The 17,014-nt window shown below is 31.2% G+C and overlaps 1 protein-coding gene across 1 annotated transcript; it reads right to left on the bottom strand.

The window, feature by feature from the left end:
* On the bottom strand, positions 6,006–15,943 carry LOC105172002. Its single transcript, XM_011093319.2, has 7 exons — positions 15,238–15,943; positions 12,499–12,598; positions 11,993–12,055; positions 10,595–10,706; positions 7,528–7,610; positions 6,821–6,882; positions 6,006–6,469 (listed from the first exon to the last, which is right to left on the bottom strand). Exons 1-7 carry the CDS (start codon positions 15,417–15,419, stop codon positions 6,364–6,366), a joined length of 708 nt encoding a protein of 235 aa, XP_011091621.1. The 5' UTR covers positions 15,420–15,943; the 3' UTR covers positions 6,006–6,363.

Genomic DNA, 17,014 nt, shown 5'->3' with positions numbered 1-17,014 from the left:
AAATTTAAATATAAAAAATTACTTTGTGCTATAAATAATGACTCACACAGCCCTGTGGTCAACTTGGACCTATTCTTTTAAGGACAATGACTAAAATGTCCATCCATGTATATGAGGAAATATTTTACATTTATATAGTATATTATATAACTTTTAATTAAAATATACCTATAATATAACTATAATATATAAAATTAAAATTTCTAAATAAAAAAAAATTTTGGTTCGTTAAATATGCCCAATATTAATTTTAATCCGATAATTATGCCTATTTTTTATACATTAAATTTTAAAAATTAATAAAATTTAGTCCTTTGGTGGCCCGAAATTTTGAATTTTGTCGAAAAATGACATGGCATGTCAGTTAAATATTTTTTGGGGATTTTTAAGTTCTACGTGGCTTTAGACAATAAGTTAGATGACACGTTGGATATAATTTATAGTATTATTATAATTTACAAAAATAAAAATATTATTTTAAAAAATAATAATCTGCCGCCCTTGAAGAGGGGACAACGGTTGCGCCGTTGTCCAGAAATAGTCTGGGCGAGCGGCATCACCCTCGCTCCCATGGGCGACGACATCGCCCTGAATGGATGGGCAACGGTGGTAGCCTTGTTGTGTTGGGCGATTGCCCTCCTCTGCAGCGGCGACGACATGCCATTTTTTGTAGGAAATTAATTTTAATTAATTTAATTATATAATTAAAAAATATTAATATAATTATATATTTACATATAAAATATGTTTTATTATTAATAAGTATTTATATATTATTTTAAGATTTATTAAATTTATATAATATATGTTATATAATATTATATTATGAGAGAGATAATGGCAAAATTGTCAAAAAAAAATGTGCATTCAAACCCATATTCGCAGTCAACCCCCATATACAACCAATTCTGACTTCAGGGGTTTTTTGAATTTTTTGCAGATAACAAGGGGTGTAATTGATACTTTATTTTTCTCAGTAGGCTTTTTGAAAATTCTCAATATGACAGGGGGTTCTTGAATTTTTTCCTATAAATAAGAGTAAATAAACCGGTACATTACAATAATAAAAAGGAAGAATGGAAGAAAATAATAATATATTAATTAATGTAAATTTTGAAAAGTCGAATAAGTTAGTTATTTATCATGAAGGACATTTTTTACTTCACAAAAAGTTACTGCAACAGTATTATTAACTGTCGTTTGTGAATGTGAACGTACATTTTTTTTATATTAGTATAGATATACTCTAAATAAGAGTAAAATATATAAACCAGAACATTACATTAATAAAAAAAGAAAGGAAAAAAATAACACCAATTAATGTAAATTTTGAAAGTTGAATAAGTTAGTTATTTTATCATGAAGGATATTTTTGACTTGACAACAAATTGGTGAGGTGGTGTCATTAACCACCATTTATGATCGTGGAAGGGCTTTTCTTTTTATATTAGTATAGATAATTTAAAATTAATTTAAAAAATAAAATTCTAAAAAATATAAAAGACTACTAAGTAGATATGATAAATATACATAAAGACATTTATAAATTAATAATGTTGGGACCATGTAATAATTTATTAATTTAAAGTAATTTTTTTATTCAACGACCTACATTATTCTTCATGAATAAAATATATGTATTGTATTGATTAATTGAATAATGTTCATGCACAATGTGATTAATTAAATATAATGCATTTTCCTAAAAAAAAAAAAACAAAATTCATTGGACTGTACGCTGAAGGAAGCACTCAAAGCGGCAACAACTCGTTGCGATTTTTTGTTGCAGTATGAGAACGCAACACCGGAACTTTTGAATGGAGTAAGGAAAGTTAGAAATGAAATACAATTGGTAATAAACAGTTACTTGCAAGGGTAACAAAGTAACTTAACATACATGACGCACGTGTTAAGCACATATAACCACCACACCATATAACTTTCAGCACCACTATAAATACCAAAAATATAATTTTTTAACACCAACTAGTATTTATTGATTTTGACCTCTCATACATACCAAAAACCCTCTCGTAAACTGCATAATTTCACCTGCTCCGCAATTGTGTCGTAAGTAAAATTTTCATTTCATCCTTTTGTTAAAATCACAACCACATTAGATTTAAATTTTAAGAAGCAAACAAGTCATATTTCAATAAGTTGTCCTAGTTATATTGTAATTTTCTAGAATTATTAATTTATAATATTAAAGGGATCATAAATTTATATAAGGATTTTCAAAATTATTATCTTATTAATATATACAAGTTACTAATTTACATCTTGGGCCCAAGTCGGGACCGAGAAAAAAATATTATTTTAGAGAAGTTATTCATTTATCGAGTATTAATTTATAAAGGTTATACAGTATCTATACTAATATAAAAAGAAAAGTCCCTCCACACTCACAAACTGTAGTTAATGACACCGCCGCACTAATTTTTTATGAAGTGAAAAATGTCGTTCATAATAAAATAACTAATTTATTTAACTTTTCAAAATTTATATTAATTTAATTATTATTTTTTCTTTCTTTATTTTTATTAATGTAATGTACTGATTTATATATTTTACACTTATTTATAATATATTTTAAAGAGAGAAAGATTATTTATTATATACATGTAGAAACAACGTGCCACAACGACTAGTCTAATTAAAAAAATACTAGATAATTGATATTTTTACGTGATTTATTTGTTAGAAGAAATTTTTAAATTCTTTACAGAAGTACTCTTTTCATTAATAAATATATCAAATATATATATAAAAAAGTGTGACTTATGATTATGATTAAAATATAAAAGTGAGAATATTGTTTAAATATTTATTCCTATTTTAAAAAACTACATTTGTACATCCACATAGTACTTTTTTCAATAATAAATAAGAATTAGTCATATAAAGGATAAATATTATAGTTGGTCCCTTAAATTTGTATTTAGAATCACTTTAATCCTAAAGTATATAAAAATGAGAATCTCTTAAATGTTTATTCCTATTCAGGACAGATACTAGTACCTTAACAGAACTACTCTTTTCATTAATAAATAAAAATTAGTTATATAAATGTTAAATATTATTTGATCCGTTAAGTTTGTGCTTAGAATCGTTTTAGTGCCTAAATTTCAATTCTTAACGTTAGCATTCATATATTTTAGTTTTTGTCTTAGATAGGTTCCTCTGACCATTCTTTGATAAAAATATAGCAGGAAAATGGTCATGTGAAGGACACATGGCCTAGTCTGTAGGGTTATTTTATCATTATGTATTTTTTTTTAATATATATATATATATATGAAATACTGCCTACTCTTGCTCTATCATTAACAGCGTGTTCTCCAGACGATCACATTCTATATTCAAACCAAAAGTTACAGATAAAGACCGACTTGTGTAACACAGTTGTGTTCTTCAATATAGAATTTCAATGCGCGAACAAACAAAGAACACGTCAAGCTATGTTTCATCTCCAATATCATGTTTTCATCCCAGAGTCATATTCTATCAAAAGTCTTCTTCAATCACAAATTTATAAAAAAATTTCAACTATTTACAAATATTTCTAAGGGAGAAAAAATATTTTAGCAATGAGTTCATTTTATTACATCATATATATTATTTGTTCCAGCAGTTAGTCCATATACAATATATCTAAAGCTTGAAGATGCCAACGCTAATAAATGAACTTGAGTGACTAAAGTGATTTTAACAAAAACTTTAAAGATCAATTATAATATTTAATTCTACAAAGAAGAAAAATATTTTTGGTAATTCTAATTCATCTAATTAAAAGATAAATAGGGATAATATTTTGACATGCTTAATTTTCTAGAAAATATCTTGAATATTTATTTAAAAAAATAATTTACAAGGGCACAGTAAAGTTAATATTGAATAGTACATGAGCAACATATAAATATTAATTAAAACTTGAAAAATGAACATATAATATAAAATAAATATAAGAAAAATCCTTGATTTTATTAAATTAAAAGTGTTATCAAAAAATTTAAATCAAATAACTTTCAACTTATTAATTTTATCTTGATATTAATATTAAATATTATTTTTAAAATTATATTTTTTCATAATATAATGGACGTAAAACAATAACATGCTCAATTTTATTAAATTGAAATCTCTTATAAAGAATTAAAAAATAAGTGACTTTGATTAATTAATTTTATTGAAGTATTGGATTTTTATATGTTATATTTTACTTTGGCATTAAATTGTCCCAGTACAAAATCATGAAATATAATAATTAGTATATACAAAATTCAAAATTCAATTTTAAGGATTATTTTTTTTTATTTTACAATATTTATTAAATTTAGAATTGAATTACACATAATAGAACTTTCCTCATCAACAATTACTATCAATTTCTTTGAAAGTCTAATTGTGTATAGTAATGTTTCAATAATATAAATATAAATACAATTATGAACTTAACATTTTTTTATAGTTAATAAGTGATATATTCGTCTTTAAATATATATATATATATATATATATATACATGTGCGTAATACATTCTAGTAACATATATATATATATATATATATACATTAATTCTCTGAAATTGATGTAAATATGTAATTTCATAATCAATCAAGAAATAAATCATTAATAAGAGTTTCATATCTAATTAATCAAAAGACCTCTTACAAACTAAAATAATTCTTTTACCAAAATTAAGCATATAATGATGATGTTAATATAAGTTTTTTCATATAGATATAATCATCATAATTAAATTGAATTAGTGATTGAAATTAAATTACAGCTATTTTCGAGTATCCAATTACAGCATTTGTTAAAAGCTCATTAATCTACTCCACATTTATGGTAAAACTTAGGTAAATTACGTCTACCTTTCTTGATACCTGATATAATTACATATACTTTATTGTTTGTGAAATTAAAGATATCCCCCTTATTTTAATATTTATCTAACAACGAGATTATTCCGTTAGCTTTTAGATTTTTATCTAATTTTTCTTTTGGTTTTAAATTTTTTTAAAATATTATTATGGACTAATATTACGAATTATTTACTTTACTCACCTCAATTTTTAATTACGATTTTTTGGACGTTTAAAAAAAATTAGAAAGAGTAAGGTACTCATTCCCACCTCACCTTCTAGAGGCGACATAATTATTTTTTATTTGAGGGGGTATTTTTTATTTCTGAAACAAAAAGAAGATATTCGTAATTATGTCCAATCTCAAAAGAGGTAGCTGTAAATTCTCCTAAGACTTATATATCATTTGTGAAACTTCAGGCATTGACTCAGCAGTAAATTTGGGTATGTAATTGGCAAGAGACTGCAAAAACACACTATTAATATGTTCCTAGTATGAGTGAAGAGATTGTTTATCAGAATCACTAGAAGCATACACTGTTCTTCCCCTCTATCACTTCTTTTTTCATGTCCGCACTACAAAAAAAAATGGTTTTTTCGACGGAAAATTGCAACGGTTAACAAGTATTTGCAAATTATGACGGATTTTGCGACAGATTTTGCGACAAGGTTAGCGGCAGAGGAAATCGATATACTTAGAAATAGTTGCTATGTGTTGATGAAATTTTGAGACGGACTTCCATCGCAAATTTTGTAGCAAATTTGGCACGCTATTGGAGGAGGCATTTCTGTCCAAACTATCGCTAAATTTAGCTCAGTCCTTGATGGATTTGGCAGCGGCAATGATGATGTTAATTTGTAACAAACATACAATGGGATTGAATGTATTTGCAACGAATATTACTTGAAATTTGAGGACGCAAAAATGATGATGTTAATCTGTGACGAACATACAATGGAATTGAATGCATTTGGGACGAATATTACTTGAAATCAGAGGCAGCAAAAGAGTTGCAAAACCTATCGCAAATTTATATTTAGGACGTATTACTTATAAAATTCGTTGCAAAAAGCATTGTTTGGATAGGCTGGTTCATATATACGTACACGCTGATATACGTATGTATGAATTCGACTGGCCGAAACATTAGGTCGTACTCAAGCATAAAGTTGGTCCAAGTTCTTGAAAAGTAACAAACTACATAATGCATGCTTTCTTTATCAGGATGTAATGTTTTTACAACTGACATACGATCCGATGTTGTCACCTTCTTACTCTGCTATGAATCAACTAAACTTTGAGAGTATTAAGGTACAAAATATTCCTCCCCACCCAATGTGGAAAGAACAGATAACAAGCACTAATTTCAGCACATAGAGCTGTCACCTTTGCTGTCAGGGAAGATGATCCGAGGAGCTTGCTTCAACAGCTCTTCTGTGTGGAACTTCTGTTAAAGTCCGGCAATCAGTAGCAATATTAGCGGCTCGATTATCATTGGATTTGGAACGTTGTGGGAGGGAGGATGGAGTTGGCGAGCTCCTCGTTCAGTTTGGGAAGCGGAGGCATTTTCTTCATTGTCGGGCCCATGTCGTTCAAGCTGGATGACGATGCAAATCCACAGTGATGAACGCATGCAACGTAAGATGAAAAACAGAAACAAAAAGATATATTTGTTGCGACTTTCTGCTATACCCATCATCGCTATTTTCTCAACCTCAATGCTACTTCATATTAAAGTAGAGTTAAAGTCTTTGATGTGGTGAAGGCAAAGGGACGGGGTGTTTGTGAAGAACAGATCGCCAAACAAAGAGCAAGCACTGGATATCATGAAATTATTACGAGAGAATCTGATGCATCAAGTGATATTTAGCACGGATATACTTTTAAGGTACGAAATTAAAGCAAACAAAGCCATGAAAACAGCATAACGAAGAGGATAGAGACGTACTTGGTCAAAATTTTCAAGATATTATCTCGAGCTTGACTAAGAAGACCAATGTTTTCATGTATCTGAGTGAGTGAGAGAGAGAGAGTGCGTCAGTTATTTCCATCAAAAGATCTTATAACCTGTTTTCTATAACACTTGTTAAGCAACTTGGACAATGTAAAACAACCAGAACGAAAGATGCAAGTCCTGATCATAAGACATAATATGTATACACAATGACACAAATTTGAACTTGCTGCAGCTTATCTATAACTATTGGCATTAAGATTACACAGAGTATGATTATAATTCGTTAACACAACAAATCTAAGCATCTCCATAATCTTACGTAGGCAATGCTCGGCAGACATGATTAATAATTGTTAATCAAATGGTTAACAGATGCCCAACATTTGATGCGAATTCAAGAAAGCGATTGTATCAGCGTCTATCTTACATATTAAAGAAGGGAGTATGCCAGTCGAGGAGATGCAGACATGTCTGGTAAAATATGTAAAGGCAGTTTAATCAGTATATATATAGGAATTTCTTTCGTTATATTCCCCTAGACAAAAGTATACCTAACTGTGACAGCTAAGAACACATTATTACTTTCATTTATATATTTGTTCTTACACAAGACATGTTAAACCAATCATTAATAAATGTGCCAAGACGACTAGGAAAGTTAAAAGGAAAATATACAGAATGGCATACAAAAGCTTAACCTGATGAGTGGCAAGATTTGCAGATATCTGTTTAAAAGCCCAAGCATTCTGCTGAAGAAGCTGCCGGGTGATCCCAGCAATGTCTGCATAGAAGGTAGAGATAAGTTAGTATGCTGATACAGAAAATTGGTTAGTCACAATATTTAATCACCATTTTAACATTTCAAATGTAAATTCCATGTTTTTAGCTGCAAATCTGTCTTTTTAAAATGAAAGCGTGATTGGTGACATTATAGTTGCATTGCTTCTCTAGGCCCCAAAGACAAACCACTCTCGAAAGAAATGTTTTAAAGAAAAGAACCATTTCCTCAGTAACGAACGATCTTGTGCCTTTGGCTGTTTCTCTGAACACCTTTCTTAGGGGACCATCTGATCTCATTTTAGACCTGTGAATAAGTGACCTATAATAATTGTCTAAAAGTAGGGTTTCCCTTTCACAGAAATGCTCAATCAAGCAGTACTGTTAGAAGAATGGGTGTCAAACTCCTTTACCAAATGCGATGAAGAAGAATGCCTTACATTTGAGACTGTGCTCCTCGAGCACAATGAGTACATTATAATTAGCTTAATCATAACTGTGATTACTAGGCTATATTGTCTGAGCCTACCAAAGTGTATGAGCCCTTTACGGTTTCTATATTCATCTGATCTTGGAGAACATACTGCAATATGAAAAGGAACGAATCTTTAACACATCTTTAACTAAAACCGAAGTGTGACTATGACGTCTGTTTTGGCAACTTTCTTAATTTACAAAACCTACTCAGAAGTCACTTTATCCTACAGAACACACTACAATATGCTAGTCTTCCAATTATCTCATTCCAAGAGGCCAATATCCTTCAGAACTTTAATAGCTTAGGCGATTTAAGAGCTTGTCTGTAAAACAATTAGCCGTGCATATATATATATATATATATATATATATATACTGTATCTCTTTATACATTTTTCATACAGCACCATTAAAATGCTTCCCGCTGTTGGGAAAACGATGTTGCATGAATCCTCCTTCTCTACCATATAGTTTCGAGATAAGAAAATTCTTTCACTATCTTAGCAACCAAAATTTCACTTCCTAGTTTCTTTAACTAAATCAAAAGACGTGATGTTAAATTGTTCCATAAAATAAGATTTGCAGAAGCATGTTTTGATTTTATTACAAATGTAAGGTTATGTCAACTCCTTTCAGCAATTTTTCAAAATGTTAATCTTTGGAAATTAACTATTGCTACATCTACTCACGCGGAAAGCATCCACCTGTATCATCAAAAGCGAAACCTAGACTCTCTCTATTCAAATGATCACAACCAAATGTATAGGACCACAGTCTCACATGTGTTAATGCCTTGATCAGAATGGAAATACTAATTAATTCTTGGGAGAGGTTTACCTGCATGCAACCTAGTAAGGAGATTCTCTTAGAGAATATCTATCGACATATACATCTAATCCACCTTAGGTACTAGGAGATATTATATGTGATACGGTGTCTGCAAATGAATTAGGCAAAAAGGAAAATAACTTAGCAGTATTTCAAGTCACGTATGTTTAGCACATCATGCATATCTTTTTGCATCTCAACTAAACTATAGAAACTTGCCTCTGTTCTTACTTTTTTCTTGTAAGTCCAGTAGCAATTGGTTATTGAGATAATTAACCAGTGAAACTCAAAGGCTAAAAGAACCAACTATAGGGGACTGAAGACTCCCAACAATGCGTCGACTTCATTGTGGATGAAGTAAACATAATTTAACCAACCTGTATATGCTTTTATTCATTGAAATCCGTCAATATCACTAAAATTTTGTATGTCATCATTAGCAAGAAGGTTATTCTATAAATCTACAAAAGATTCTGATATACTCAAGAACTGAAGGAACTTGCAATTTCCTTCAGTAAAGTTTAATTAGTGGTATAGCTTATCTTTTGAATACACAATTTCTTTAACTTTCTTTTTGTCTTTCCCGCATATCAGGTATCTGGAATAAAGCATGATTGGAAACAACCGACTGTGTCCAGACAGTCGTCCAATGAACAGATATTAGATCACGACTTGGTTAGTTATTTTCTTATTACGTTATTTTCCATACAACATTCTCCATTTTATTGCTATAATTAGAAACAAAGAAAAATAAAGCTCAAGATATTACCTTATTACTCTTTTCTTCAGTACTTACTGCATAAATGATTTATTAGGTTCTGTTTTTATGTCATGATGGTTCATCAGAAGTGGAAAGTTTTCTTCATCTATTAACAATCGACATTAATCTTCTGCATCATTCTTTTTTTTTGGGTTGAGCTGGAGTAAGGCGTATGCCAAAACCTTATATTCTCATTTATTGCAATTTATCAGTTCAAGCATATTTAAGTGTCAAATTGAATGTCCTAATTCATAGTTCTCCATTGATGCATCACAACTTGTCATAATAGGACCTGGCAAATCGAAAAATTCGTTGAAACTCTGGTTGAGTAAATATGTGAGGATACTAAATTAGTGTATATCATACCATGACTATTATGTGTTCTTTTTTCTTCACTTCGTTGTAGTAATCTGATCTCACATAACAGCAAAAGTCCCTAAACAGTAACTATGGAATCCACTTCTTATATGTTTTTAAAGAACTATGTTATGTTAGATGATAAATCAAGACTTTCAATTTGACCAGCTATCTGCTAAAAATAATAGTAATAGAAGATGCGCCATCTATCTGATATCTTATAGCTGTATGTATATCAAGAAAGGAAAAATCAAAATGACATACAATGTCCTGTCAAAAAGTTTCATAAATGAGAACCATAGATAGTCTCTTTGTTTACTAGTATCCTTGCAAAATGCATCAAATGAAAGGACTCAAAAAATATTTTTTTATAAACTTTCTAAGTATATCATGTGGCCTCGATGAGTTTATGATAATGGAAATACTTTAGACTCAATCAAGCAATTTAATCCATAAGCAAGTATGAATGTTCACGACTAATGATTAGTTCATGATAAATATATATGTATATATATTAGTATTATTATTATAACCCAGATCATTAGTCATTTAGAAAATGAGCCAACCATTGTATGAGATGGTATCGTCGTTGCAATTAGAAACCATTCCTGGTGCATGAGAGAATCCCGACTGGATGGATAAGCGAGAAGGCTTTGCCAAAGAATCAACAACCTTTTCCTGGCAAAAGTAGGTAACATATTACTCGAGTCCAGAAAGTCTACATAGAATCAACGTAAGCATATAGAAAGTAGCAGGAATAGGATCCTCAACAGGAACAAATAGTTTACGGAGTTCTCATAATAGTAGTCGGTCAACCCAAAATGGCAACAAGTGATTAAAGAATATCAAAATCAATGAACAGCTAAGGACTGAAGTATTTCACGAATATCACACAACAAATGAGATGCTCAAAGGCCCTCCTGAGAACGTCTACTTTACGGAGTCATTATTTGAAACACTGACGTCTGAATTCCATGTCCATTTTCGTAAAAAGGTATTTGGTAGCCTGTGTTATGGAAACAGAAGACTTTGTTTAGTTGAGTAACCATTTGATGTTTCCCCTTTTTTTGGATTGTAAAGATAACATCATCTTGGAATATATGCATCTAACACAAACTGTGGTACTGTATTGCATCCATATCATCTTTGAGGTGAAATTTCTTTACATTGCATGCATACGCAATATTGCAGGTGTCCGGGTAAACTAATGAAGTGAACGTTTAATTTATCTTTATTTAATAAGTAATTAGGATATTCTATTTAAGGATGCATCAAGTCCTACATAGACTCCAGTATTAACTGGTGGCCTGTCCTCAGCCAATTCCATTTATTTACAATTCGACTGCAAACATGGAAACATCGCATTCCAGCTATTTCCTGGGCTAAAAGGATCTCATACAAAGCATTTAGCACAAACCCCTGTATTAGAGATGAGGTCAAGGAAGACAACATCAGCAGCAGGAGAAATACAGACTTCTAAATAAGCCACCATAACTTTTTGTATACCTGCCTTAGTAATTTCTAGTATATATGAAATAAATTTATCGGCATACATTTTATGAATTTCTAATTGCAATGTTTTTCAGACAATCTAGTATAAATAATCAATGGTGGTTTATTTATCATAATTTTATAAAGTTTTATCCTATCAAAAGCACTTTTTAGTTGATGTACAAGGATTGCTCAAAACCACGTAAAAAGTTTATATGTTCTTGTATTTAATTAATCCTTCTCGTTTTTTGCACATTTCAGAATGTGCATTACGATTTCTTAATGTATTGTACACTATCCATTACTTGAAGCAGGAGTCTTGCAGCTTTTATCCACTATATCTCTAATAGCCTTGGCAACATTAAAATTTTTTCTTGGGTATGCTATTGAAGATATACATACAAAGAAGTAGAAAAGTTATAAAAGTGGGAAAAACAGCACACCAAAGCTGCATATGGAATGAAATTGCTTACCTTTCTATCTTTACATTTCCTTGCACTGAAATCCTCTTTTCTTCTCTTGCTAATTTCTTTCTTCTGCAGAGTTAAATGAATCATATAAGATAACAACACTAAAAAATATATTATGCATAGATGATAATTAGAACCAACTTATGGTTATCCTTCCCACACATTATCTCTCAAGGGAGTTGTTTCCACTATTCTCAATTAGAAATCGCAAGTCATAAATTATTTTTCTCAATCTTCCAATCTGAATAATAGCATTGCTAAGTTTGACAAAATAGCTGTTTCACCAATTAAAGGAAAAGAAATTCAGCAAGTCTTGGACAATAGTTAAATGGTATACAAAAACAATAGTTAGGCCATGTGTTGTCCACTAAATTGTTGCAATCCCACCAGCGGACAAATGTGAAACTCCCATATCTCCACACTTTGCCACTTCCAGAAGATGAATAATAATAATGCAGCTAAAGTATTCAAGATCAACAATTTAGCAGAATCCAGATGATAAAACTCACTGTCATCCATCTGCAGCGCAATGCCACATCTCGCACCGTCTTATTCTTTAGCTGCACAGCAATCTTTGCATAGCGGATTATGTTTGACTCAGAGGCATATCTACAGGCATTGACAGTAATAGGAAAGTCAATCTAATCCAGTTGCAAAAGAAACAGGTTACAGGTATGATATAAATCAAATCCAGGATGATGACTTGCAGAGGCACTAACTATGCAATAGTAAAAACTTCAAATATATGCAAACTGCAACTCAGAGAAACTAAATAAAACTAATATTGACTTAATGGATTTGAAAAAACTGAAAAAACAGAGAAAAAAGAAATACTCTCGGAAACTTATTTCTAGTTACCAAGGTTCAAATATTTCTGACAAGTGGTCGAGAGTCAGAATCATAATCAACAGTCAAGATTAGCAGCAAAACAATTAGCGTTAGTGGAAGCTTGAGGCGACACAAGAAAGTCCTGCATGAGAAGTTAAGAGAAAAGTGTTTTCAACCTTGGAAAGTTGGGCGGATAATAGCCAGAAAATACATCTGAGTCTTAATATCCCATCATTTTCAAGTGACTTTTAGATGGTATTTATTCTCCTTCCCACTGCCAATGACATGTCTCTACTTCCCATCAATGAAAAGAGAGTTGCCAACAAGGATGCTGATTATAAACTTTGAATAATGCCACTTGCCATCATATTATCATTGTTTACAGGTTGAATTTGCATATCGGGATCTCCAAATGCGTCTTTCAGCATTAACGTCGCATTACTTTTCAACTTTCCCTTGAATATGGTATTGCATACATTCCTCGAATGGGTAGCACCTTGTCAATCTTCGTTAACGAAAAAGAATTTGAAAATAGGGGTTCTTTCCATAAGCAGCTTAGAGAGGAAGTATGCTGATATTTTTATAACAGAATTTCGTCATCAAAACAAATGGTAGTTTTAACATCACAAGCTATGATACTTTATACCGGTCTCCTAGGAGTTTAAAAGTGTAGCATAGAATCTATTGACCATAATCAGGAATTCAGGATTCTACTTCAAATGCCAAAAAACTTTCTGAGAGCGAATTTTGTTCCTAGAGAAATATAATTACATGTTAGAGAATATAATTGATAATAAAAGATTTTTTAAATTGTAGAAACTGTAAAAAGTATAACAAGATGGTGGCAGGGGATGACGGTGAAATCATCGAAGCTACCATTGTTAATTGAGATATAACTGATGGCGTATGATGTGATTAACAGGCCAAAATGTAATTTTCCCTTCTCCTTTCTTCAAGTCATCTTATGATTGATCTAAGGCAACTCACTAAGTTGAGAAGGCGGGCACAAAAAGTCTATATAACTTAAGTAATTACTTTAGCTTATCATCTGCCAAAGAAGTAGCACGACGTAGTTCTCTTCAGGGTGTAAACTAATAAACCTAAATATCATATAACTAAAAAGCATGATCTATTGTATAAGTTCTTTTAACCAGACTGGGTAAAGATGTTGTAATCCATACCACCATATTTCTTGACGGAGGAACAAAAGCAAGCATTCTAGGAAAGAAGAATTGTAAAATATATGAATTTCTGAAATCTTGCATTGAGAACAGAAAATGCTCTGGGCTCTGGGTTCAGCTACGCAGTTAGTGCACTGCATTGACGCTAAAATTTGAAAACCCCATATCCATCCTCCATTACCAGAAAGTGCGACCAAATCTACATGGATTGTTCATATAGATAACACAAGATGTTAGGAGGACACAAGTAATACCATTACCATAAGATTGAAACTTGACCCCTAGTACCAAAGTACTATGATGTGAAGATATGCTTGTCGAACGAGCGAAGGGGAAAAACTAATGACAGATAAGAGTTTAAGGTCCCAGAATAAATGATGTGGGAATAATAACCTGAACTTGCAGAGAGCCATCTTATCTCTCCATCTTGATCCCCCTCTCCTGTTCAAACACCCCCATCCCACCCCCCGAAGAAAGGAAATCCAAGCAATCCAACTTGGGACCCATTAAAGATGTAGTTCAGGAACATTAAAGAAAAGGAATTTATTCTCTAAATTATTAGATCCAAGTAAAGAAATTAGTACTCAAACATACAAAATACTTCCATTGGAAACATTAGTCTGAAGTCAAATAAATGAACATCCATCACGCGCATTATCTTCGATCTTAAATTTTCTAAACCTCATACATCACGCGTATTATCTTCAATCTTAATTTTTCTAAAGCTCATACATCCCATTCTACTTTATTGAGATATAAAGCAGACTCCAACTGAAAAAGAAAAAGGAGTTGGCGACAAAGAAGGAAACTATTAAATTGAACGAAAGCAATAACTGCACTAACCGATCTGGGAAAGAAATTCATCAGAAGCCAATCAAACTCGAAAGCAGAGAAGGCTACTTAATTTAACACAAGAAAACAAAAAAGAAGAAAAACAAATCACTTCAAGATTCCAAGCTGATACGTGTCTGTTTTCCTTAACCACGCACAAATCTCCTCTGCAAAATATGCACAAATCACATGCATCTATTAAATCTCTTCACCGAAATCTAGCTACTCGATGTGAATCAAAACTAGAAAAACCACACAATCAATCAAAACCTGTCCAAATAACAAGAACCAAACGACAACATCAATAAACCACACAGAAAAACCAGCAATAAGTTCCATAACCACAAAGAATTAACTTTCCTAGAAAAATCAATAAATCACAAAAGAAGAAACACAAGATTCACTTACTTGGCCAAACCCTCCTCCAATATGGTTTGTTCCTCAGGAGTCCAGTCCATGGAGATGGTCTGCTGGTGCTGGAAAGTTGGCATACCCCACTCTCCATGCACGGAGTTGCCATTGTAAGGAGAGGCAGGGCCATGGCCCTGCTGATTACTCCCTTCCTTATAAGTCCCACTTGAGCTAGCCATCAGAGCACAAACATGCACAACCAAACAACACTATTATATTACGGGATCAAGATTTAACTCGTTTAGGGGCTCAAGAAAAGAGGAAAAACATGAATATATAAACAAAACAACGAAGACCCTTTTGCGGAGAAACCGAGGATTAAGGATTAGAACAAGAGTTAAGCTCAAAAGATTCTCTAAGCTAATGAATTGAAGTGGTAAGAAGGCGAAGAGGGTGGGGGGAAAAAGTAAGGGGGAATCTGAAGTGCACGTAGGAAGGAAAAAAGAAGGTAGTAGTATACAAATGGAAGCAACTTTATGGTGTGCCTATTTATATATTTTGGTTGCACGCGTGTGAATATGGGACAACATCATACACATACATATACATATACATATACATGTATATATGTATGTAATTTTCTTTTCCCAGATGGAATTCAGCAACATAAAGTGGAAAAATTTCTGGGTTTGGAGCGGAGAGGAAAAAAGATTTTTCCTTTTGTGAAAAAGGGGAAGTGGAAGGAGCTGACGCACTGACAGCATAGCATTTCTATGGCATATTTTTCTTGTTTTTCCTTTTAAAAAGAAGAAAAGATTTGGAGCTTCTTTATACTTTGTCTTGCTCAGTTATTGGCCAGAAGAAAAGGGCTCTTGGCTTTAAAGTCAGGTGCCATCGAACTTTAATATTTCTCTTCTGTGGTGGGAAAATTGACATTTACAGACCTGTAATGATATGAACATCATTGGAGTTTGGTTTCACGCACATCAACACATCTTTTTGTTTTATTTTCAATTTTCAATTTCTCAAATAATGATGGGAGTGAAAATATATATTTTTCGGACAATTACTCTTCCCATGAGATTTAATATAATTATTTGTAAATTTTTTATTTTTTAAAATAATTGTATTTAGCTTCCTTGAAATTTATTTTTATCTAACAAATAAATATCTTCGTTACACAAAATTTATCGAATTTTCTTATATTAATAAAAAAATAAAAAAAAATCTGTGTCTAATCTCGACTGGCTTATACTGATTTATTTCAATTCAAATAAATCTTTTTATCACCATATTACCCTCAAATGTCTTTACGCGTTAATGCATGTGAGGAGGTATAACTTCACCAATAGAAGGATACTTTAGTTTGAAAACAATTATTATTTGACCTACATTAAGTTATTAATAAGTCAATCGATAGTAAATATCAATTTTCATTCAATTTTTTCGTTGATATAAACGAATTCAGTGAATTTTGACTAATGAAAGAATTTATTTATTAGAAAGCAAATTTCAAAGTGTTGGATGTAATTTTGCAAATTGTAAAAAGTTTACGTATAATTACATCAAACCTCAGGAGAGGGAAATATAATTATCTGTATAATTTTTTTATTGATATTCTTAGTAAAGATATTCTCATTTGACCTTTAGGCTTCATAGTTATGAGGTAATGGTTTTGAATTCTATTAATGTGTAGGTGTTAATCTATTTTAATAGTAATTAATTATCAATCTCTTGTTATTTAATTATAAATATTTGATATTGATAATTTATATATCGATTGTCGATATTTAAAATTCATGATCTAATTGCTATAAAAAAGAAATTTATAATT

The sequence above is a fragment of the Sesamum indicum genome, linkage group LG10 (genome assembly GCF_000512975.1).
Source record: "Sesamum indicum cultivar Zhongzhi No. 13 linkage group LG10, S_indicum_v1.0, whole genome shotgun sequence".
In the NCBI taxonomy this organism is placed as follows: domain Eukaryota; kingdom Viridiplantae; phylum Streptophyta; class Magnoliopsida; order Lamiales; family Pedaliaceae; genus Sesamum; species Sesamum indicum.
The sequence above is the reverse complement of the archived record's forward strand: the minus strand, read 5'-3'. Positions and strand labels throughout refer to the sequence as shown.

Bases quoted from the DNA above. Each gene is read 5' to 3' on its own strand.
- LOC105172002 (XM_011093319.2), bottom strand. From the start codon at position 15,419: ATGGCTAGCTCAAGTGGGACTTATAAGGAAGGGAGTAATCAGCAGGGC. The intron at 6,883-7,527 runs GTTAAGCTTTTG...TCACTCACTCAG, and splicing joins CAAATCTTGCCACTCATCAG to ATACATGAAAACATTGGTCT. The intron at 6,470-6,820 runs GTACGTCTCTAT...ATCGTCATCCAG, and splicing joins ATCTTGAAAATTTTGACCAA to CTTGAACGACATGGGCCCGA.